Genomic DNA, 24,874 nt, shown 5'->3' on the forward strand with positions numbered 1-24,874 from the left:
CTATGTTTAAAACTGGAACAGTCAGTTTAACAGTAATCACCCTAAATAAATAGAAACATCCAAATGAATTTAAGCTGAAATTTAGATTTAAAAGGTGGGACAACAGCAACAGCAATAATACACATAGGTAGAAGCATCTAATTACACACACACACACACACACACACACACACACACGTAGAAGCATCTATCTATCTATCTATAAATCAGTTAGCAAATTGTTACGAGTTCAGCTTTAATTTAAATAATCTCAAACTGTTCCTTTTAAATGGAGTTTTAGCCCATAAGTAATTACTAAAAGTAACATTAGTTGGAATTAAAAGCAAGAAAGACAGCTTTGAATGATTTGGGGGGAGGGGATTAGGCGAGACCTAAGAATAGTCAAACTAGCCAAAATGAGGCAAGAGACTTAATGGAAAAGGACATTTTCCTAACTCGATGAAGAGATGGATAATCAAACACATTTTCCCCTAGAAGAGACTTGGATTCAAACCAAAAGGAGAGTTAATCTCTTGTGCAGTTCAAGGAGGCTGGACAAGATCATCCCTCTTAAACAATGAAGTAGCAGAGGCATTTCGTGCAAGCAGCACAAGTGGTTCCAAGCTGGAAACCAAACTGCAGCATTAGCACACACTGGCGTGTAAGCAGCACACGAGCAAAGGTCATTGCAGAGATTGGCAATCAGGCTGGGGAGCAGAGCCAGAGAGAACATGGCTGAGCAATGAAACTCCTGGCTGACTCCAGCTGCCTGCTGAATGCTGGCCCCCACCCAGGCTTCCCAGCACAGCTCAGTTCCCTGGCTCCAAAGGACTCCCTGGCTGCCTAGTTTGATAGGGCCCTAGCCATACCCCAGCTTCATTTTCTGAAAACCTTCAGAATTACATTTTGAGTTATTCAGGTATATAAGACTCAGGAGAAGATTTTACACACACACACACACAGAGAGAGAGAGAGAGAGAGAGAGAGAGAGAGAGAGAGAGAGAGAGAGAGAGAGAGCATTCCATTCCTGCTATTTTTTCCTACTTGTCAAACCCCAGGATTTCTTCATTTCCCACTGCCCCAGCTCTCCTTCCACTTGAAACGTTCCTCCTCACTCACCCTATTCATCATGCTCTTCCTCTTTTCCAATAAACCTCTAACCTACCCCTCAATTTTCGTTAATCTTCTTCTCTCTCCTCTTCCTTCATATTCCTCTCCTATTTACACTCCTCCTTTAAATGTTAATGATACATATTATTCTATAATATACAGCATTTTATTTCAACAATACACACACACACACTCATGGACTGTAATAAAACCTCCAAGTAGTTTGCAAGAGATATTAAATTATCGTTTTAAAACAAGTAATTAAAAACATTTAAAAGATTAAATTAAATTAAATTAAAATTCACAGTAAAGAATTACAAGACGTCAACATGTATGTGTCTGGAGAGGCTTGCCTGATCAAAAATGTTTTAAGCAGGTGCTGAAAAAAGGTGTCTGCCTAGTCAATAGCTAAGGAAGTTTCAAAATGGTGCTGCTCCCACACTATAAGATCAATTTCTTACAACTGCAGAAGTCGTTTTATGTGGCACATGTGGCCCCTGTAACAGTGCCAGGTCCGCAGATCAAAGCAGTCAAATGAGAGAAGGTGATCCTGCAAGTAAACTGGTCCCTAGCTGTTAAGGGCCTGTGGGTTAGGTAGGACCAGAACAACTGTGGCATAGTGTGCCCAATTTCCAGAAGGATACCATGGTATTGAAATCTGCAGAGAGATCAAGAAGAAGCAGCAGCAGCTAGGCAACACACACCCTGTCTCACTCTCAGTCCCACGGCCAGGCCTGAAGACGGATTGGAATGGATTTAAATAAAAAGTTATTTGAGAATGGGTTACTGTGCCCAGACTATCTCCGTCCAACAGCAACCATAGCTGGGGATAAGCATGCCTCGCCACTGATGACACAAGGGTTTCAGTCAAAAGGTGGAATCTAGCCCCCAGGATATGCATGTTATTTCAGGCATAATGCAACCCTGTCAAGAACACTTAATTCCTGGACCCAGGATAACACAGCATCTGTATTATCAGGATTCAGTTTTGAATTTAGACACCCACGTCCAACTCATTGTAGTTACCAGACACTGGACCAGAATGTGCATGACCTCACCCGATTGAGATGACAAGAAATAGAGCAGGGTGTCATCAGTATAGTGGCAGCACCCAATATCCTACCAAATTTGGTAGCATATATGCGTGCCTGACAATTGTGACAGTTATTAACCTACCATTTCACTTCTGAGAACCGAGAGATAATCTATACCACTTTAACCGTCCATGACACCCAGAACAGGACACTGTAAGATACAGCAACTGACATTACCACTTGATTTACCGTAATCAAGTTACTCACTGTAACCTCAAGTCTGCATGGGTAAGTTATTAAATTTGTTGTAATATAATCCTTTGGAATCTCAGTGTTTCATCCTGCAAAAAGTTAAGTACATTTATCTAAGAGGATAGTTTTGAGATATGTTGCATAAAAGCCTTCCAAAATGCTAGAATCCCTGTGAAACTGTCAGCAAACATCATTTGTTACTGAAGAGTTAGCTGTGAAGTAGGAGAGTCCATAATTCACTGGTAGAACAGATACTTTGAATGCAGAAGGTCCCAGTTCAACCCTTGACTACTCCAGATAGGGCTTGGTAAAGACTCCAGTCTGAAAAACCATCCATGTAAACCAGAGATACAAGTAGTCAACACGATTGTGTCCAGATGTTATGGAACTACAAAAAATCCCCTTCCAGAACAGATCCTGCTCCTGTAATAAGAAAACACCAGATACAATACATCACATAATTTTGGATTGCCCTCTTCTTGACACCCTTTGCAGAGATCTCCTAGTGACTCCTGTACAGCTTAAAATGTTGATTTACAAAGAGTCTGTAATCCAATATTTGTTGAGGGATAATACTCCCGAAACTACCAAGATTGTATTTAGCTGAGATTTTTAAAGCTAAATCTAAAATTGCCTGATTTACTCAATTGTGGCTATGTAGTCTTTTATATATTGTATGTGTTTGGATTCTTAGTGTATTTGTATGATTTTATGATTTTGTTATTTAAATTTATGCCAATAAAGGCCAAATAACAACTACAACTCCCATCATTACTGGTCATAGCCATGTAGGCTGGGGCTGATGGGAGTTGAAGTCCACAACGTCTAGATTACAACCATGTTGGATACAACCATGTTGGCTACCCCTAGTGTAGACAAAACTGAAGTAGATGAACCAACTGCCTGACTCAGTATAAGGTAGATTCCTGTGTCCTTATGTGAAGGAATTGACATCTTTTAATGAAGGGTTTTTTGGGGGGAGGGGGCAGCAGGGGAAAGGAAAGGAAGGGGAAATGTTATTGGCACAGGCAGAATTCCATTGTGCAAATGGACTGACACACTTGAATGTCACCCAGTGATTTTTTGTTTGTTTCTTAGGAAGCACGTGCAACAAGATAAATAAGAAAAAAGTAGGGTAAATTTCAACTAGTGCCCCCTCACACAGAGCTCTTTTGTTTGCCAGCTGACTATTCATGGTAAAAACAAGTACACAAGGTCAAGTCTAGTGCTGCTGCTCTGCTTTCCTTCAGTGTTATAGTTACTATGCTGAGAAGTTGGATCAGCAAGTCAAGGAATGCTCATCTTAATACAGTATACCTGACCTTTCTACAAAAGAACTGGGGCATATCATTTTCCACTAGGAAAACGTATACAATTGGCAATACAAATCCCATATTAAATCCTAAAAATATTTTAAAGTGTATGTAGCACGTATGCCAGAGTTATTTTAGCTTCCTTCCAGTTTTGATGTTAGCACTCTAACCTCACCTACAAATAGAAAAGTTTTCCCCTGGTTAAACTTTTGTTGCTCTACCTCCTGTAATAACTTAAAAGACACATTATGAACAGATGGGCACCTTATGCTAAAAATATATGTTTATACCTGCATTTGCTTATGGCCATTTCACACATGACCCTTCCCTGCCATGGGTACAGAGAAAAAAGGGGGAAAGAAAGAAAAAGCACAGCCATCATGCACCACCAGTCCAAATGGGTGTATTGTGCTATGGCTAAAATAAGTGGCTGTTTTAGTGGTGCACCCTTATTAGTTATTTCAGCCATTTAAATATTTTAGTAAATTAACTATTTGGTGCTTTAATCTGAATATATGTTATATGCTGCCTCTCCTCCTGGAAAGCGACTTTGAGAAAACTAATGGCTTCTCTGAAATATAAGGCAGTATACGATTTAACAAATATTACCACACATTGCTTTAACATTGCCTTTCTCCAGTTTGAAAGTACAGCACATGCCCTATTAAAAAGTAACAAACCAAAATACTTTTTTTTTAAAAAAAGACAAGGCTATCAGTATAGTGGAAAATCCATTGAAGAGAGGCAAATATACAGTTCATCCAACCATTGTTGGATTCAGCCATCTGCTCTTACTGTTAGAAAGAAAGCAACTATAGTGCCACTTTGAATGACAAATTATTTTTTATTATATTGAGATACCAGCTTAATGGAACCTATCGCGGGGGAACAGGGAGTTAAATGCAGCTTGTGCACAGACAAAAACTAGACAACTTGTTCTGAATCTGAAGGTAGCAACACAGTTATTTTTCTTTAGATCAGGTAAACTGCAACCCTGGGAAAATGTTATTAACATGTAATCTATTTATATTTTACTGACACATTTGTTGAAGGCTGATTTCAAAATAACCTTACTTTGCTCCCTAGACGCTTTTTTTTTTAGTTTAAAAATACCAAGTGCCCTTCCTTAGGCCAGACAAAGGCAATTTAAATTTAGATGTGCATATTTATGTGCAGTTGTGGGAATCACTCTTTCAGTAAGGTTTAAAGTTGTATGTTAATTGCAGTAAGACAGCTCACATTAGCTCACAGCGACTTAAAAAAAAATATAGACCAATGATTTGAGTAAAATGAAAACTGACACCAACATTTAGTTGGTGTTATATGGACATATAAAAACAGCTTCTTACTTTAAGTAACAATTTTAAGATATTCTGGCCACTCAACGTGCTCATAAAGCTGCTGCTGAAACAGCACAAGCAAACAGCCCAAATAAAACTTCTCACTTTTACAGAGCAATCCAGCTTCTCCCATAGGAATCGTAACTCTGGACACAATCCAGCCAGTTAAGCACTCTCCGCATTGATTTCAGTGAACAAGAATTAAAAATGTGGTTGTAATCCTATGCACTTTCTAGAGAGTAAATTCTACTGAACAGGACTTAAGTGTTGGCCAAAGATGATTCAGACTATGCTGCAAATCTATCCTATTAACAGAAAACTGGACTTTAACTTAACTTTCGTTGGATAATGCTCTTTGAGGGAAACAGCTTTGAAAGTTGCATTAGGGACAAACTCAACTGTAAATAATGTGTAAATACAATCTTATAAAACACACATACACCACTTATGAACCAGAGTCTGTGAAGACCTAATGCAATCATTAAAATGCCAGCATCTGTTAAGTTTCATTTACCTGGACATCTGTGGGAATATCTACATGTTCACGGTAGCAGAGTGCCAGTGCTGGTCTTGGATATTTTGGCATCTGTTGCAAAACGTTAAAATCACACTTGCAAAGCCCTTAGCACCTTTCAATGAGCTTCTCACCAACAACAGATGTCAACCAGCTCTTGTTCACAGGACTTTAATGGGGAGCCAAGCCTGGAGGGGTGGAGGAGTAGAAGTATGTGGCACTGCAAAAACCCAGGTGCTTTGCTGTTTTCCCCCGCCTCCCATGTTTATGTGAAGCAACACAGGACAGACACTTCTAAAATTAACAGCTGCTGAGACTCACAGCGGCAAGTCACATATTTGTCTTAATTGGCATGGCATTTCAATTGCTAGCTGTACACCTGTACTGCTTTCAATATAAGTAAGATTTAGTCAAGATGCTCAGAATGGATGTGGCACCCACAGGGAAAGAATCCCCATTGCTTTCCCCCTTACACTTGGAAACCACCCATTTCCCCCATTTTGTTATTATTAAATGTTTATACATTACAAATAATGCTATGAACAATAGAAAAATCAAACAAAATGCAGATATAAGGTAATTGGATACACAAATATAACATCAAACAAAATTTACAGAACTGTATATGTGAATATTATCTCATTATTTATAAATGCTATTTTAGGTCACAGAAATATAAAGACCTTATTGGAACATGAGTAATAAAAGTTGTTTATGTATATTGTCAGCAAATATTGCTATATGTCCCCTACCATATACTTTGTACTTTGTTACTGGAGTAGAGGAAAAACAGACTCAGTTTTTCCCATTAATTTATAATATTTTTGTCTGCCTTTTCCTTAACCTTCTCAAATTTCTCTATGTGTCCATATAACCCAGGGAACAATGCTACACACACACACACACACACACACACACACACACAAAACAACAACAACTGTGCATGATAATTTTGCTATTATTGATCTTGGCTAGGAGAGGGGCAAAAGGTAGAATAATTTGAGGCGGGAAAAGAGAAAGAAAGAAAAAAACCCACAGCTCACTTCCTTCAGATAGTCAACCTATATATAGCAGGCACATGTTCTGAAGGGGACTCAAAGCAGTTACCAGCACCATGGGGCTTTTCTTGGTTTTGTCCTTCTCGGCGACTTATTTTCTCTTCAAAATTCAGACTGGTAAGTTAGTTCTACATCTGTTTTGTCTTCCCTCAGCAACACATTCAGTGTAAGGAAAACAGGGCTGGCTTCAGATTCATGGGATTTCTGATATCCCTCAATACCTGCATTCTACAAGACTTACCTCCCTCTTGTCAAGTTTGCAAAACTTGGCTGTCCAGCCATTCCCTATTTGAAGGAGTTACCACTGACTGATAATGGCAAGTAGGTAGAACCTGTGCTGCTGTTAAAAGATTTCAAATTCAGGCAGATAAGCTGGCATGTTGGTAAGTTCAGAACATGCATTGAAAGGGGCAAATATGGCCACAGAAAGTGTTGCAGCAGAGGCAATTCTACTGCAAACAGTGTGCTCCAAAAAGGGATGTCATGGCAGCTAGGCGAGAGCTAGGCAAGCCATGGATCCAGCTTCTGGAGAAGGGCTGATTTGGGCACCTCTGCATGGAGCTAGTACAGCAAAAAAAAAAAATTAAAAAATAAAAAAAAAAAATTGCAGAAGCTGTCCACCTTACACTGTGGCTGGCAAGAAGTACCTTCAAGCCACTAGTTAAGACTGCTCTGCCAGAGCAAAACTTTATTTTGCTTCTCTACATAATTTATATCCCACACTTGCAGCAGAAATGTATGTTTCCAGGGCAGCTAATGAAGTAGCATAATAAATGTGCAATACTTTTGAAAAATGAAATAAAGGATACAAAGGAAAACAGGAAGAGTCCATTCAATTAGACTGCAAACTCATAATTAATCTAAATTAAAATTTAGCAGTTCTTAAAGCCTAGGAAAATGGAATTTTTTTGCCTGGCACCTGTATTAAATTGACTATAATAAATTCAAGACAGAAGGGACAGAGCTACTTCCAATTGCTGGGGGATGGATGTTATCTGAAAAACCTACCCTGCAAGAAGAAAATAAGCACATCAGGCAGAGAGGTTTTAGCCTAGCACTACCTCTGTCATGCTAGCTTTCTACTTGCAGGGAGCTTTTGAAGTACAGTATGTCAGAGGGATTTTAAAAATGTGATCACCTCTTCCATCTGAAATGTTACAGATTATCCACTTTTCCCCACTTCATTCTGCTGCATCTGTAAAGCTAGACAAAAAGAGAACGAGAAAACAAGCAGACTGAAAAAGGTTTAAGCATATATAAATTCCTTGTAAACTATTGCTATTTAGGTACTTACTATTTACTAAATCTTTGTTATTTTAATGGGACTTGGGCCCACCCAACATTTTGTTTATAGCATCTGGAAAGTATAACACCACAGAAAAGAATTATCAGTTCTATGTCAATGTTCTATTTTCAATCATATGGCCAAAGTCCCATGTAGTTGGGATGAAAAATAAAACCCTTTTCCTTGCTGGGGTTTTTACTCAAGAGAAGATCCATTGAAATTAATGGCAATTAACTTCAGTCACTTAATCCCGATGGGTCTACCCTGAGTAACAGCTGGTTGACTACAATTGTGGGTCTCCCAATCCCACAGGGATTACTTCTGGGCCGCTGCATGGATGTGATGCAGGCTCATAAACGTTGCAGGCTATCTGTCATCAACTTTTGTGGGAACAGCATTTAAATGTTTGCATGCCCATGCAATCACACCATTGCAGTTTTGAGCAGCGACTATGCCAAAAGTGTTTGAATTAGGCTTCAGGAGCATTAACTGATGTCCTAATATCCAGCATGCCATTGAATCGACATAAAATTCCATTGATGTGCCTATCAGCATGTGCTTTAACACAATTACATTAACCTTTAATCTGAAGCACAGCATATATAACACAATTTGATTAGTGTGTCTTATTTCTACTTAGGTCAATCTACAGATATAATTGGGGGCAAAGAATCAGTTCCACACTCAAGACCTTATATGGCTGCCCTCATTATACGTGTTGAAGGTAACACATCCTTATGCGGAGGTACTTTGATTAAAAGGAACTGGGTGTTAACAGCAGCTCATTGTTTTCCGTAAGTATAGAGAAGTATGTCTATTCTTCAGAGTTCTTCCTGGTATAGTTTTGCATGGCCCTTTAGGCAAGCCCTTTAGTTGTTATTCTGTCAGGTCACAGCCTTTGCCTCCTAGTGTGAGCTGCTAGTAGCAGCTGCCTGCTGTAAGATCCAAGAAAATGAGAATGGCAAGAAAATCCAGTAGATCAGGGTTGGGTAACTTGTGGTACTCAAGACTAGATGTTGCAGGACTCCAACTTTCATCAGCCTCAGCCACCCTGGCCAGTATAGTCAGTAATGATGGGAGTTGTAATCCAGCAACATCCAAAAGGCCACAGGTCGTTAGCCACTCTGCAGTAAATCATGGATTCTTGACTTAAGTGCAATGTGATATTGCAGTGCGGGTTGAAAATCTGGGAAACATTTTGTTTTGTGGTCCCAAGTTCAAAGCAGTGCAGATTATTATGAAGTTAACACTTTTACAAAGGACACACAATTGCATGTCACTTGACTACTTAGTATTTGTGGCTGATTCACAAAGGCATGCACATAAATTTGATTTTCCAGTGCTTGAAGGATTAACTTGATAACTCACAGCTCAATGTGTACGCTTTATCCAGTGGCGTAGCGTGGGGGTGCAGGGGGGGCCGGCCGCACCGGGCGCAACATCTGGGGGTTAGGGTTAGGGGGCGCAAATCCACGGGTTAGGGGGCGCAAATTACTTGCCTTGCCCTGGGTGCTGACAACCCACGCTACGCCACTGGCTTTATCTGTGGTGTTTAATCTGTAATGGCTCACATCACATGTGCAAGTCAACACTTCATTATGATCGAAGATGAAGATGATTCCAGTAGGAATGTAACACACACCCGGTTATTGTACTAGTCAATATACTGAAACCTGTAGGTAATTTACTGGTACAAAGCTGTGGCAGTTATTTTACAAGAGAAGTGGTGAAGATGTTTTATCAGCTAGCAAACTCCTGCAAATAACTTCTCCAGAGTTCCTCGAGCTTGATTTCAAGGACGGGGGAACAGAACCTTTTATGGACCCACGTTCATAGTGTTAAAACAGTAGAGAAGATTTAATGAACTACTTTATAAAAATATTGAGTGAATGTAGCTGTTTTTAACTTCTAGAAGTCTTAACTTGATAGGTGTAGAGCAGTGTTTGCAAATGGGGGCCATATACTCCCCCAGGGGCCTCCAGGATATTCCAAGAGGGCCCCAGGTGAAAAATCTTTTCAGGTCAATTCAAAGGCCAAAGCTATTCAGTGGAGGAGTCAGATGCACCTCTGTTTGAGGGGGAATTCCACAGCTTAGGGCAGTGGTTCTCAACCAGTGTGCTGTGGCATCCTGGGGTGCCTTGAATGATGGCCAGGGGTGCTGTGGGCAATACTGGCTTCTGTCCCTCTTTCCTTCCCTTCCTCCTCTGATGCCCTCTTGCATCCCTGCCTCCCAAAGGCTTGCACAGCTGATCATTGCAGCAGTCCTGGCTACAAGCTCCCCCAGTGAATGATGCCTGTGGGGCTGGCCAGGGAGCGCTTCCCAGGCCCCTATGGGGCAGTGGCAGGGCGCAGCAACTAAGAGACCAGGGGCGGCAACTGTGGCTGCCCAGAGGACTCCCAAGGAGAGGGGAGGAGGAGGCTGAGGAAACACTCCACAAGGGAGTGTGTTTGAAAAAAGGGTGAGAGGCTGCCAGCTCTGCAGGCAAGGGTGACATAACTGGGCTCCTGAGCCCCACAGGGATGCCGCAGAAAGAATGTAGTTGGTCAAGGGAGCCGTGTACTCAAAAAGGTTGAAAACCTCTGGCTTAAGGTCTCCTACAGAGAATACCATCTTCTGGGCTACCATCTATTGAACTTCTAAGGGCAACAGCACTACCAAGAGGAATATCTACTGATCTTAACAGCCAAGAGCATCTGTTGGGAAGGAGGCAGTCTTTCAGATATTATGACGTATTCTGTATCAGGAAACAAATGCTGGCTTTCCATTCATACCTTTCTGTGCAATGCCCACAAGACTTTGGCTTCTCAACCACACAGTAAACAATGGGGTATTATATCCTGTACTACTTATATAGACGATTAAGTTCAAAATGGATAAAAAACAGCAAAATCTTACACGTTTATTCAGAAGGGCCATTGTGTCTAGTGGGGCTTACTCCTAAGTATGTTTCAGACTGCAGCCTAAGTATGCAGTATGCAGAGTGTGAAATGTACCGTATGACAACACAGACTCAAGAATATTGTGTAAAGCCACAGGAGAGTGCAAAACAAATATTAATGCACTTGCTGGAAGCAAATGTTGATCAAATCTTTGATCTTTTTTTATCTTTTCAGAAAAGAAAGGAAAAAATCAATTCCACAAGCAATAGTTTTTCTTGGTGCTCATTCACTAACTGGAAAACAACAACAACAGCGCATTAAAATTATTGGAAGATATGGTCACCCACAATATAATGAAAAGACAATGGAAAATGATATTATGCTTTTGAAGGTACTTTTAAATGGAATGTGAATATTCTGGGGGCAAAAATAAATTTTATACTTATCTTTCTAAATATCTTTCTTGTCAAGTGAATTGGATGCCTTAAATTTTAAATAGGCAACAGTGTAATCAATGCACATATCTACTCAGAGGTAAGCCCCACAGAGTTCAATGGGAAACATATTACAGCCTTAGTTGGTTATTCAACTAGAAAGCATAGGAAAGTGTTAGTGTTATTCTTTGGCAAAATTAGTGATCATCATCTGGCTGTTCTTATTCAGCCTGCTTAGTTATATGAGTTTTCCTGGGAGACTTGCCAAAGCCTGAGCTTAAGCAACTTCTACAAGAAGCATAAAGCAGAGCTTCCTCCTCTTTAGTCTCAATATTGCTCTTGTAGAACTCAGCAATAAGGACTGATCCAAAAATAGAATTAGTTGGCTCTGCTTGTCATTGGCTCCACCTACTGTTGGTCTCCCAGCCCTCAGCTCTACCAAGCCCAATGGGCGCCACTGACATGTCATTAGAGACTGATGTTTGGTTTCTCCTACAGATTATTTTTTTAAGTAGCTGAAGGCTGAATCATTTAGATAACTCATTATCATATAGTATAATAGTAATATTGTGCAGGTGCGGGTGTGTAGTTAAGCAGGTAGGGCTTTCTGATCTTGGAACTGTTAATTCCTGATTCTTTGATCATCTGTAGTAACGCTACCTGTTTGTCACTGAATCATTAGGAGAAACAAATGTACATTATATTACAAATATGTTATAGGTCTTACAATGTACTATAAAATAAAAGGAAGTCTAAAATGAGATTATTCAATTGTGCTCTGTTTATAAGTACTCTTTCCCTTTATTCTTCTTTTAAGATGGAGAAAAGTGCGAAGACTGACCAACATGTCAAATGCATTGAGCTTCCTAGCACTTCCAATGATGTTGAGGCAGGAACACAGTGTCTAGTAGCTGGGTGGGGAATTACTGATAACAAAAGCAGGAATATATCCACTATGCTTCGTGAAGTTAATGTCACTGTTATTCAGAGAAGTGTCTGCAATGATGAGAATCACTATAAGCATTCGATGTATGTGACAAGTAACATGTTGTGTGCAGGAGATGACAAGGGAGGAAAAGATGCTTGTGTGGTAAGAGTGTTTTTATTTACCCATTCTGTCTTCCTTAAAAAAGCTATCAACTGATTAAAGAACTTAACCATCTACCTATCCACTGTTTGACAGATAAATAAATTTGTATTTAATCAAAGTCACATGTGTGTCTATGAGATATTGAAAGAAGTGTACAATAAACTGCAGTGCAATCCACATGTTTACACGGAAATAGGTTCCAATATATTATGAGATGCTTACTTGTAGGAATGTATATTTAGGGTTGAAATTCTGAAAGTTAATGAACAAAAACTCGTGAATAGGAGGAAAGCAAAAAGCAGATCCCTACTCAAGAATTTCCAAACTAAATTTGAAGTTAGGCAAACAGTTTTGATTAAATATGCATGTGATTATTATGTCCTGCTGCACCCCTATCCACACTTACTAAGAGCCAGCCACACTAAATTCAGTGGAACTCACTTCAAGGAAAACATGGACATGATTATGTTGGATTACATTTTTTTACTTCTAACCGTTTCATAGAAGTCTTCTCATTTGTTTCAGACATTCAAAAATGTGAATGTTGAATGCATCACTACATATAACATTATGCTGAACTGAACTACTCTTTTAGACTCAATAAATGAAAGAGCTGGATTTTTCAAAATGGTAACATGTCTCCGTTTAATCTTTTCCCAGGGTGACTCTGGTGGTCCTTTGATATGCAATGGGAAGCAAAGAGGCATTGTCTCCTTTGGTGCTAAATCAGAATGTGGAAATCAACGCTACCCTGGTATCTATACTCTTCTCACAGAGGACTATCTTGCCTGGATAAGAGAAATCACAGAACCTTTTACAGGTTGAGCACTTGGTTTTATGATTCTCTTTCCAGATACTCATGAATTTGGGACATGTCTCCTATTGTACAGGAGCTGATGTCTGGGTATTCATTAAGAATTAACTGCATAGTTACTTACAGTGCAATGGTAAACATAGCTACTTCATAAATGTCTTTGTACAAGATGGCAGCCTAGCCTTTGGCTTAGGATTGGCGTTGGCAAAAACAGCGTTGTTAAGCCCTTAACTGCTGACTTCCTGTGGTAAACCTGAGGTTGCCCAGGGATGGGGGTGGAGAACAATGAATGCACTCTAATTTTGTTTTCTGCCAGTACATCCCTTCTCCACAATAGCAGCCATTGTGTGACTGGGGCACACAACACTCAAAATATATGTCCACTAGTCCAAAAAAGACCCAACATAATTATCTCCCAAATTAGGTAAGATTGAAGGTGACATAGAGCTTTTCCAGTTTTGACAAATCACCTTTTAAGCTGCTGTTAATAGGTGAGCTATCAGTTCAAAGTCCTCCTCTGGTATGATGCCTTTAAAATATAAAATATTGCTACAAAAGGTCACTTAGAAAGACAAGATTCTAAGGCTCATTACGTCTCTCAGTTCAGATTCCCAGAAAGTCTTAATTATAATGCACTCACATTAAATGAAATATATACAGGCAGCGTGCATCCAACTGACACACAACCACCAATGTGTGGGTTCTTTTGGACCCAGAAGAGGGCAGAACAGGACAGAATGTACTGGGGGCATAATAGGGCAGAATGAGATTATGCGTGTGGGGGCCAGGAACGGAACCCCTGCACAAAATGGTTGCAGCCAGTATGCATTAGGTGAAGCAGTGGACTCTGGGCTTTCAAACTTCACCAGTGGTATTCAGCACCCCCCCACACCCCTTGCCTTCTGTTCTAAGTCATTGCTGCAGTGCCCTCAAAACTTGGTGCCATGTGCAGGCAAACCAGTCATGCTCCCTTCAGTGTGTGTGTGTGTGTGTGTGTGTGTGTGACAGAGAGAGAGAGAGAGAGACTCTTAAAATTCAGACAGAGAGTTAAGTCAAATAATATTCTTCCAAATCCGAACTCAATTTTCTAACGGTACATGAGTACACATACCTTTCTAATCATATAGTTCCACTAATATAATTATATGTCTAACCTGAAGAAAACATTTAACACAATGATTAAGTTTTTACTACTTAAATGCCTTGGCTGCTGGCTGGGGTTTAACAGGAAACCAACAGTTCCCACAAGCGCAGCTATCCTGCAGGTTGCCAACCCCTTACTGAAGTGCTGCCACCATTTCAATTCAGTTTTATACCATGAAACCCTTGCCTGTTTTAGAATGAGCTTCATTTTACTGGCAAGCACAACAGCCAATATTTATTATTAAAAATTATGCTGATCTTTATTTACTAAGACATTACAGTTGTTGACTACATCCTCCTAAGGATCCAGAGACTTTTGGACTGCAAAGCCTTACTTAATGTGAACCAATGTTTTAAGTTAAGTCTATTGCTTTCAATAGGTCTACTTTAACTAATGGTGGAAATCTCCCATACAGTTGGAATGCACCTCAAAGATCACATACCCCTTTTGTTAATGCAGAAAAAACTGCTGCAAAGCATCACTCATAGGTGGCCTTCCAGCCTCTGCTTAAAAATTGCTAATGAACGAGTAGACACCACCTTCTGATGATTTTCCACAGTTAAACAGCTTTAGTCTTCCTGAGGCTTAGTCAAAATCCCCTTTCTACTCATTTGAGCCTGCTAAAGGAAAAAAAAGTTCCACAATCTACATGACACCTCTTCAAACATTTAAATATGGCTATTGTATCATTTGCTATCATATCACCTCCTAATTGTCCAGGTTAAATATAACCAACTACATTCTAGTTTCAAGAACTGTAATCCAAAGAAGTACTTTTGGCACAAATCTTCTGCCCAAACTTCTGTCCTCTCATTTTTCAAACTTGTTTTGCCGCAGCTTATCCTATACTTACCTGTGCCCTCCTGCTCTTGATGATGCCATTACATCAAAAGGGACAACTTGTGACCAAAATACTGATGCAAGCCTTAATAATGTTACAGAATTTGCTTCCCACTCTTTGTACAGCTGAGAGTGCTGCATCACTGAAATCTTAATATGTGGACTAACAGCAACTACAGCAGCTTGTAATTATTTGAAATCAATTAACATAATGAATTCAGGAAAATGCGTTTTTCGTTTATGGAAGCACTTACCTCAGCAATACATTCTGCGTGCTGACAGTAGACAAATATGAGTTCATACACTGAGCTATACTTCAAGTACATCATCACCACAAAACTCACTTCTGCTGGGATCAGTACCCCACTTAGAAAGTAGTTAGAATTTCCACTTCTTCCAGGAAATTTCATCATACAAGTCTTCATGCCAAAATATCTTAAATTAACAGACTCACCTCGCCTCATTAATCTTTGCTTTGTTTCCAAGGCATTTGAAGTTTTCAATGTAACCAGCACTGCAGTTGATCCGTGGCCAATCTGGTACACATATGTCCAGAAAGTGAGGCCTCAATCTACCTATAGAGTATTTGGCAATGTCCGTAAGAGACTGGCTAATAGCTGCGCCAAAAATGAATGTCCCAATGGCTTTGTAAAGAGCGGCAATATAGTTGTTCCGCACAAATGAATTGGAGTGCAAGCGGTTGTAATACACAGAAAGTGCCTCTCCTATGATTATCTGAAATAGAAAAAAAGAAACCAGAAAGACATGAGTTAAAGAAACACCATTAAAATGTTATATCTGATATAAAAGTTGCTCCGTACATGGGTAAATATGGCGGGGTTTCTTAGTTCATTTTATTGATTTTCAGGATAGGTAAATCTGATTTTTGACTATGTGAATTTTAAGTAATAATAAAAAGAACAAACAATTTCTGGAAATCATTTGGATGTCTCGAATGGCTGAGCCAAAAATCACTGAAGTAAACAAGAATCTCTGTTTTTTCCTCATTTGATTATGAAGCAAATGTTTAATGAATGAATGGAAGGCAACCCTTCACCTTTTTTTCCAGAGATAACAACCTTTCCCACACTACTTCACAAAAGACCCAGTAGTAGCACCACAGCACACAGCACATTTTATTCCTCATCAAGTTTCCACTCATTCTTAACCTTCTACTCAAAAGAAATAGTTTCTTTGCCAAGAACGTGATCATTCTGGAAACTCAGGAACCAAGTTAAAGGGTTAGACGAGAGCACAGTTGCCAGGGTTGCTAAAGGCCAGATTTTAACATGGGAACCTCCCATGTTTCAGCAAAATGGAATATTTTGAAAGAGCATCTTTCCTCCAGGATGTGAAGCTTTACTGAAACAATAATAAAAGTGCTAGATTTGGAAATCTACAGGAAGATACAGCTTTGTAACTTGACTGTTATGGGGGAGGTGATGTTCAAATTTAAGCAAGTTGGTTGCATGAGAAGCATTCATGCTTGTTGTTTCATAACTGGCACTAATTTTAGTTTCTCCTCTTAAAATAGAAGTCTGTGCACAACAGAATAGGAAACAATTCTAAACAGTAGTTGGTCCACAAGCAAGGTTAGAGAATCACAAGTGGGTAATTTCCAGTTAAGGCAGGGATGGGGAAACTGTGGGAATTCAACTGCAATTCCCAACAGCCCCAGCCAGTTTAGCCAGTGTCAGAGATTATGTGAATTGGAGGCTAACAACATACATGGACTATAAGTACTGTATTTTTCGTCCAAAAATGAAGGGGAAATGTGTGTGCGTCCTATGGGGCGAATGCAGGCTTTCGCTGAAGCCTGGAGAGCGAGGGGGGTCGGTGTGCACCGACCCCTCTCGCTCTCCAGGCTTCAGGAAGCTATCTGCTAGCCGTGGGAGACCCAGCTCTCCCAGGGCTAGCGGAGAGCTTGCCTGCACCCAGAAGCTTGGGGCACGCTGAGCTCAGCACGCCCCAAGCTTCGGGATTAGCGCAGCGCTCCACTAGCCGTGGGAGAGCCGCGCGAAGTTGCACGGCTCTCCCACGGCTAGCGGAGACCTTGCCAGCACCCAGAAGCTCAGCACGTGCTTGTGGCACCCTGAGCTCAGCACGCCCTAAGTTTCGGGCTTAGTGCAGAGCACCTGGGGGGGAATTAAATTTTTTCCCCTTTATTTCCCCCCCAAAAAACTAGGTGTGTCCTATGGGCCGGTGCGTCCTATGGGGCGAAAAATACGGTACCTGACTGAAGTTAAGGTGGTTAGATTTTCCCCTTAATGAAAATCTCTAGCCAAGGCTAAATGACAAAAATCTACTTCTACAAAAATGAATACAATTCCTACTGTGGCAATGTTGGATATGCACATTGGTTAGCCATCCGTCACTAACATATCAATATGCTGCAAGTGAATCAGTAGGGCATCATATACAATAGGATCACAAATGTTTACTAGGCCTTTAAGATATCCAAAAGCTTGCAGACAGCGTATGATTAAATAAATATTTAGGAGCCTGAAACAGAATATAGGGAACAGTGGGTTATACACCAACATCCAGAACGTTGTCCACATAGCACCTCTGTCCCATAGAATTTGATTTTAAGTATCAGGGGACACCACCACTGCCCAAGAATAACATTTATTGCATTTATAAGGGCATAAACGAGAAGATATGTTTTCCATTTGTACTTAAATCTCTGTGGATTCTAGCATTAACAAGAAGCCTTTCCACAAAACCCAATGGCTAAAAGATCTCTCCGAATTCACATTCAGTCATCAACATGGAGCATCCTACAGACCTTACATGTGTAACTAGGATCTGGATGAATACCATAGATTCTGTAAAGGCAGGGCTATTCACCAGTTTTGCTTTCCTTTCTTTCGGAGGGGTGGGTGGGCAATGGAAGCACTTATTCCAGGCCTCATACAAGAAGGTAACCACAACAACACTGAGAAAACTGACTGATGCAGTGAGAAAGCAGCCCCTCAGGCCTCCCAGAGTCTTTACAAAATAGTCAGGATCAGCATTCTCAGTGATAAATTTATGCAAAACATGGTGTGATATGCTATGTAACATGCCAGACAACCCACCTGAGAACAGTTATATATTTGAGCACGGCTGCTTTCTGTGTTTCCATCAGCCCCACAGGTGGTAACTCATTTGTATACAGACCTTCCAGTAACATGCATACCAGTCATCCGAGACAGAATTCTTGGAAGCTGGTTTAGGAGGTGCCCTAGGACATTTGCTCCAAGAAATTCCAATGTGATCTTGGGTGATGCCTCCTCTCAAACTGATGACATACAATGACCTCACTGACTTTAATGCAGCTGGCAAGGTGCTTGACCCGAGATTGGTTTCAGGTGCTTGGTCACATTTATTGGGTGTTGCTTGGTTACCACCTTGAGAGAGTTTCAGGGCAGGTGCTTATCTAATTGTTAACACCAGAGCCACTCCATTGTTTTGTAGCTGTATACATTATGCAGACTTATGGCAAGAGTTAAATCTCTACCCTTCCACATACTGTGGTCACCAATAGCTATTTTCAAATCTTAGGGGGCTTCTGAGCTTTGCCTCCTTACCAGGCAGATTCCCTAATATATTGGCTCATACCCTACTACAGTTCAGGTAAGTTAGTGGGTTTAAGGAAGCTAAAGTCATGGGCTGAAAACAAATCTCAAACCAGCAAATATTTGCTTGGTAAGGGCACATACCATGGTACTGGTACATTTCTCAACACAAAGTGTAGTAATGTCACCTTTGTTAAAGGAAAAAGGGGCTAGTCAAGAGATCTAGCTTTTCTAAAATAAATCCTAGTAAACACAGTGGTACCTCAAGTTACAAACACCTCAGGTTACAAACACCAAAAACCCGAAAGTAATTGCTTCCATTTTCGAACGCGCCTTGGAAGTTGAACAGCTTCCAAGGCAAATTTCTCAATTTTCTCCATTGAAATTGCCGATCATTTCGGAAGTCAAATGGTCTTCCAGAATGGATTATGTTCGACAACCAAGGTTCCATTGTATTTTTGCTGTCTCAGGGACTGGATGGCACCCCAACAAATTCCATATACAGAAAATAACTGGTGGTTGTTGAATTTTACTCCAACACTGATGATAATACTTGAGTGCAGCAGGTTAGCTTAGGCAACAGAAGACAATGAATGTGCCCCACACACCTGTCCTCCAACATCTCACCGCCACTCCCTGCCACCCCAGGCAGTGGCCTCATTCCACCCAATGGTAGGGTCAGCCCCAATGGCAAGCCTAATTATACTGGACTTAAAAGGCAACAAGTGATGCTAATGATAATGGTGGCTCTACAGAATTGGAGCCTCAGTTCTTAAAAGCTTCAAGATGCCAGGTGCCTTAATGTTTTCATGTTCTCAGTTTTTAATAGCAGGCTGTAAGATACTGGTTGCCAACTTTTTGTGCCAGTAAGCCCATTTGGAATTTTGATAAAGTGTCCTGGGCACCATTAAGAAAATGGCTGCTGAAGGGACAACACATAGGACAAAACAGCTGGTGGTATGTAATAAAATGTGTTTAAAAAGACATGTTCAATGCAGGAGAGACTGAGCAAGCACAAACAGGAACTGAATTAACAGTCATGCATTGTAAAGTGTTTGGGAGATATTTACGAAGACCTTTTGCAGGCATCACAGAAGGTACTGGCGAGCACACTGGCATTTGTAGGCATTACATTGGCAACCTCTGCTACAGGGATTATGTGAATAATAATAATAATTTATTATTTATACCCCGCCCATCTGAGCGGCTTCCAACAGAATATTAAAATGCAATATGGAGCTATGGAGCAATAGTCTATTAAATACTGAAAGCTTCCCTAAACAGGGCTGCCTTCAGGTGTCTTCTAAAAATGTGGTAGTTGTTTTTCTCTTTGACATCTGGTGGGAGGGCGTTCCACAGGGTGGGTGCCACTACCGAGAAGGCCCTCTTCCTGGTTCGACATTGAGTTCGACATTGAGCTCTAACCCATGTCCAGTCAGATTCAGAATGAGTTATCCGCCACCAGCGCTCTAGCCATCTCAGCAATTGTTTCATTGCCCTCAGATCTGTGGAAAACCACGGGGTTGTCCAGGCTCCATGCAATCGGAGAGACCGCTTCGGAGCCAAACAGTCAATAGCCCTGGTTAACTCCACATTCCAGCAGGCCACCAGGGAATCAGCTGAAAGGCCATCAACATGGGATAAAGCATCCCCTACCACTCTCTGGAAACCATTTGGATCCATTAAGTGGCAGGGGCAGACCATCCAAATCAGTCCCACCTCCCTGCAGAGGGGAAGGGTCACGGAGAAATCCACTTGCACCAGGAAGTGATCTGACCATGGCACTTCTTTAGTTTCGCTTTTATTTAGTGTCAGATCACCAACATCCATAGAGGTGAACACCAGGTCCAAGGCATGTCCGCGGCTATGAGTTGGGCCAGACCTATTCAGGGACAGCCCCATGGAGGCCATACTTTCCACAAAATCCCGAGCGGCCCCTTGTAAGGTCGTGTCGGCATGGATGTTAAAATCCCCTAGGACAACCAAACTAGGTGTCTCCAGGAGAACATCCGCCACAACCTGAAGCAGCTCAGGCAGGGAATCCTTGGTGCAGCGGGGAGGTCGGTACACCAAAAGGAATCCTGTACTGCCCCTATTGCCCAACTTTCAGAACATGCACTCAGAGAACTGGGTCTTCTCGATAGGATGCCTGGTGCAAACCAATGACTTCCTAAAAATCACTGCAACCCCCCCCTCCCCGCCCACAAGGCCTGGCTTGCTGTGCGTTAAGAGAAACCTGGTGGACAAGCAGTGGCAAAGAAAGGCCCATCTGCTTAATCCAACCAAGTCTCTGTTACATATGCCAGGTCAAGTCCTCCATCCACAATCAAGACATGTATGGCAGTGGACTTATGAATCATTGACCTGGCATTTCACAGCAGCACCTTCAGGTCATGTGGGTATCTCTTGCTGATTCCAGTATCCATCTGGTCAAGACCAGACCCAGAGGCAGGGCTAGTTCTCAAACAACGACTAAACCTGCCTGTGAAGTATACGCAAGCCCTAGAAGTTGTATCACTCATTCTAGAATACCTGAAAGATGCAGCCAACTGAATGAGTCAGAGCTACCTCATATTGTAACCAGAACAGAATTGGTGTAATATAATCCAAACGCTTGGCTCCCACATTCTGTGCTATTTCCAAACAGTATTCAAGAGTTCATTGCAGCAATCAAGCCTGGGCATTACCAAGACTTATATCACTGCGGTTAAATCCATGGATTTCACAGGTGCAGCACTAAGCTTGTAAGAAGTACCGTATTTTTCGCACCATAGGGCGCACCGGACCATAGGGCGCACCCAGTTTTTAGGGGGGAAAATCAAGAAAAAAAATATTTTCCCCCCCAGCCCCAAAGAGCAGCGTACAGGCTGCACACAGCCTCTCCCTGCCAGAGGGGTTGCGCGCAGCTATGGAACAAGTGAAGGCTTCCCCTTTAGCCCCGTGCAGCCTCTCCTTGCCGGGAGAGGCTGCGCAGGGCTAAAGAATCCATAGCCCCGTGCAGCCTCTCCTTGCCGGAGGGGTTGCGCGCAGCTATGGAAGAAGGCAAGGCAGCGAGTGGGATGGATCCTGCTTGCTGTTTTGGCTTCCCCTTTAGCCCCGTGCAGCCTCTCCTTGCCGGGAGATGCTGCGCAGGGCTAAAGAAGCCATAGCCCCGTGCAGCCTCTCCCTGCCGGAGGGGTTGCGTGCAGCTATGGCACAAGCCTGCATTCGCTCCATAGGACGCACACACATTTCCCCTCAATTTTTGGAGGGGGAAAACTGCATCCAATAGAGTGAAAAATACGGTACTTCTGGCCACCAATGTCACCTGTACTTTCTTAAACAGAAGGCAGTGAGTCTGGGAGAAGTCCCAGGTGGTGTACTTGACTCTTCAGGGGGAGTGTAGCTCTATCCAGAACCAGCTGCACACCTCCATCAAAAAATGATTTTGGCTATTATTTGCTTGGCTCTGTTATAGTGCTTTATGCAGATGTTTTAGGTTTTTAATTTTTCACCGGCTCTGAAATTGCTTGCAATGAAGAGCTGGGTAGAATATTCTCTCTCTCTCTCTCTCTCTCTTCTCACTCACTTTGGGTTATCTCCCTCCAACACATGTGGATCGAAACAAGTCATCAGGGCTTGACACATTTCAATGCTGCACTTTTAGAGTGTTAAGTACTCCCTGCATCTATGGCTTGCATGCACATTTCTGTTGTTGTTGTTGTTGTTGTAGTTGTTGTTTTGTTATAATAGCAGCATATTGAGAGTAACTGGCTTTCCATAAGATAAATGTAAAAACTTCCTCCCCGCCCCCCAAATGCTAGAAATATATCTGGTTTGTTTCTTTAATTGTCTAGCATAAGCAAGAAATAACCAGACACTGCCTTTACTCTTGATCATGCCCATGGAGCACTGAGGATCATCCTTGGCTGAAAAGTGTTGAAACTGCTTTTAGAACAGGGAGCATTAAAAATAACTAGACACACTGGAAGGAAATGAGTTCTCTGAACAAAGAAGGCTGCAGACAAGTTTATTTTTGCTTGAACTGAGGGGCAGGGAGAGAGAGGGAGAGAGAAAAATAAGAATTACAAACTCACCTTCTCATCTGTGTTGCAACCAAGTTAGCAATTTGTCAAAATAGCAACTTTGGCTCTACTTTTAAAAGTTAGCACTGACTGCTCAGTACACCTGAGCAAATGACCACATTCTAATTAACTATAGCACAATCAATTTCCCAGTAAAGGAAAAACTTCACTAGAAATAGCTTGGTCTATAGCAAACATATATGGCATGTAAAACATGTGATAAGATGTTTGTTTGTTTGTTTGTTTGTTTGTTTGTTTGTTTGTTTATTTATTTATTTATTTATTAATAAGGCGACCATGAGGACCCTGATGAATTGCTTGGGGGGGTGTTTAACCCTTCCTCTATGCCATTTTCCCTGAAATAAAATCACATGAACAGTATTAGCTTTACAGGGATGTAGAGAACACTAGTTGAAGTGCTGTCCCTGCATTTTTTCATCTGCAGTGGGAACAGCAGCTTTGGGTAGTGATTTAGATCAGGAAAGCAGCCTGTCAACAGAAGGCTTGACACCCCCAGCTGTGGGCAAACTGGCCTTTTGACTGGGGAACAGACCTTTGGGAGAGCATACAAGGTAAATCCATACCATGTAAAATTGAGGTGCCCCAGAAAGAAGGCACTTATATCATCTAGGTTCCTGCAGAAAGTCCACCTTATCTCAATTGTTTTACTGCTCTGTAGCCCTGAGCAAGATAGATAGAATCAAACTGCCTAAGGCAGTGGTGGCCAAACTTGGGTCTCCAGATGTTTTGTTTTTTTTCCTGTTTTTTTAAATATTTATTGAAATTTTACAAAAACATAAATTTACAAAATACAAAAAAGACAGAAAAAACATACAAAAATACATAAAAAATAAAAAATAAAAAGTACAAAAAACAAATAGATACAAAAGAGTTAAAAACAAACCCATTTTTTTAAATTTTAAACTCATTAGCTTGTTTCCTTGACTTCCTCACACCTCCCCTTTCTGTATTCCCATTTAAATAATCAAATCAGCAAATCCTTACCCTCTTTCGTTTATCTTAACTCTATATCTTAACATATTATAGCTCTATATTTTCATCCATTATCAACTCATTTTTGCATATTCTCATTAACTTTGTTGCTAGTGCCTCTTATTTTCAATCCAACATCATTTTTAACATTCATTAATTTTACAGTGTTTCTGAAGATAGTCTTTAAATTTCTTTACTGCTCTGTAGCCCTGAGCAAGATAGATAGAATCAAACTGCCTAAGGCAGTGGTGGCCAAACTTGGGTCTCCAGATGTTTTGGACTACAACTCCCATTATCCCTAGCTTACAGGACCAGTGGTCAGGGATGATGGGAATTGTAGTCGCAAAACAGCTGGAGGGCCAAGTTTGGCCACCACTGGCCTAAGGGCACCATCTAAAAACATAAAACTGTCTTTTAGTGACCATTAGGGGGCTTAAACTATTCTCCTCATGCCTGTGTGGAGCCATAGGAAGATAGGTTGGGATGGATATATTAGTTAATGGAAATGTTATGGAATTAGGGGCTGCATAGATAAAAAATGTTTGTATCAAGCTCAAGACTACCAATCAAATATTAAATAAAGAGCAAAATATTCAAGGTTCATTTTTGTTCTCTTTAGTTGGATCCAGTTTTAACATGTTCTTATCATGAGGTTGTTTTTGTTTCCCCAGATGTCTCAGAACTTTAGAACTTCTTCCCTTACCCATGCTTTGAAAACACAGCAGGATTATCCTATTTCAGCTGACTTTTAAGAGCAAGCAGTGGGTCCAGATTTTCAATTCTTCCATTTGGAGTCTAAAGAAAGTAGATAGTGTATGTATCTATATGTGAGTGGGTGCTTAAATATTGAATTAGCTGCTCTGAGGTTTTAGAATGGAGCAGGCTTTACATGCAAATGAGTAAGATAAAAAGCATTAATAAACATTGTTTTTCAATGTCTGAAGATGAATGTCAATCCACCTTAACATTAGGCAAATTTTTTCTAAATAAATGCTTAGCCATGGAGCAATGTCATTACAGTATTATTGCTCAGTTTCGCTTTCACTAAGAATTGAAACTTCTTTCTTCCAGGTCAGAAAGAGTGCTCTCCTTTGACATCATGTTATCCAATAGCAAACAAGGTATGACAACTTTTCAAAATGCAATGTAATGGAGGAAAATGAGATGGAA

General features: G+C 41.0%; 2 protein-coding genes across 3 annotated transcripts in view; one reads left to right on the top strand and one right to left on the bottom strand.

Annotated features, from left to right (window-relative positions):
* PLPP1 (phospholipid phosphatase 1) overlaps window positions 1-24,874 on the bottom strand; it is an 89,860-nt gene that overhangs the window by 29,013 nt on the left and 35,973 nt on the right. For both annotated transcript variants that reach the window (XM_083576273.1, XM_083576274.1), the window contains exon 3: window positions 15,542-15,822. In XM_083576273.1, the coding sequence (XP_083432399.1) occupies window positions 15,542-15,822 (281 nt within the window). The remainder of the gene's footprint in view (window positions 1-15,541; window positions 15,823-24,874) is intronic.
* Window positions 1,433-24,873, top strand: LOC310744660 (granzyme A-like). Its single transcript, XM_083576303.1, has 6 exons — window positions 1,433-2,411; window positions 8,526-8,679; window positions 11,000-11,156; window positions 12,017-12,289; window positions 12,950-13,109; window positions 24,376-24,873. The coding sequence occupies exons 1-6, from the start codon at window positions 2,408-2,410 to the stop codon at window positions 24,390-24,392; spliced, it is 765 nt and encodes a 254-aa protein (XP_083432429.1). The 5' UTR covers window positions 1,433-2,407; the 3' UTR covers window positions 24,393-24,873.

The sequence above is a fragment of the Podarcis filfolensis genome, assembly GCF_964270895.1.
Source record: "Podarcis filfolensis genome assembly, chromosome: 11".
Lineage (NCBI taxonomy): Eukaryota > Metazoa > Chordata > Lepidosauria > Squamata > Lacertidae > Podarcis > Podarcis filfolensis.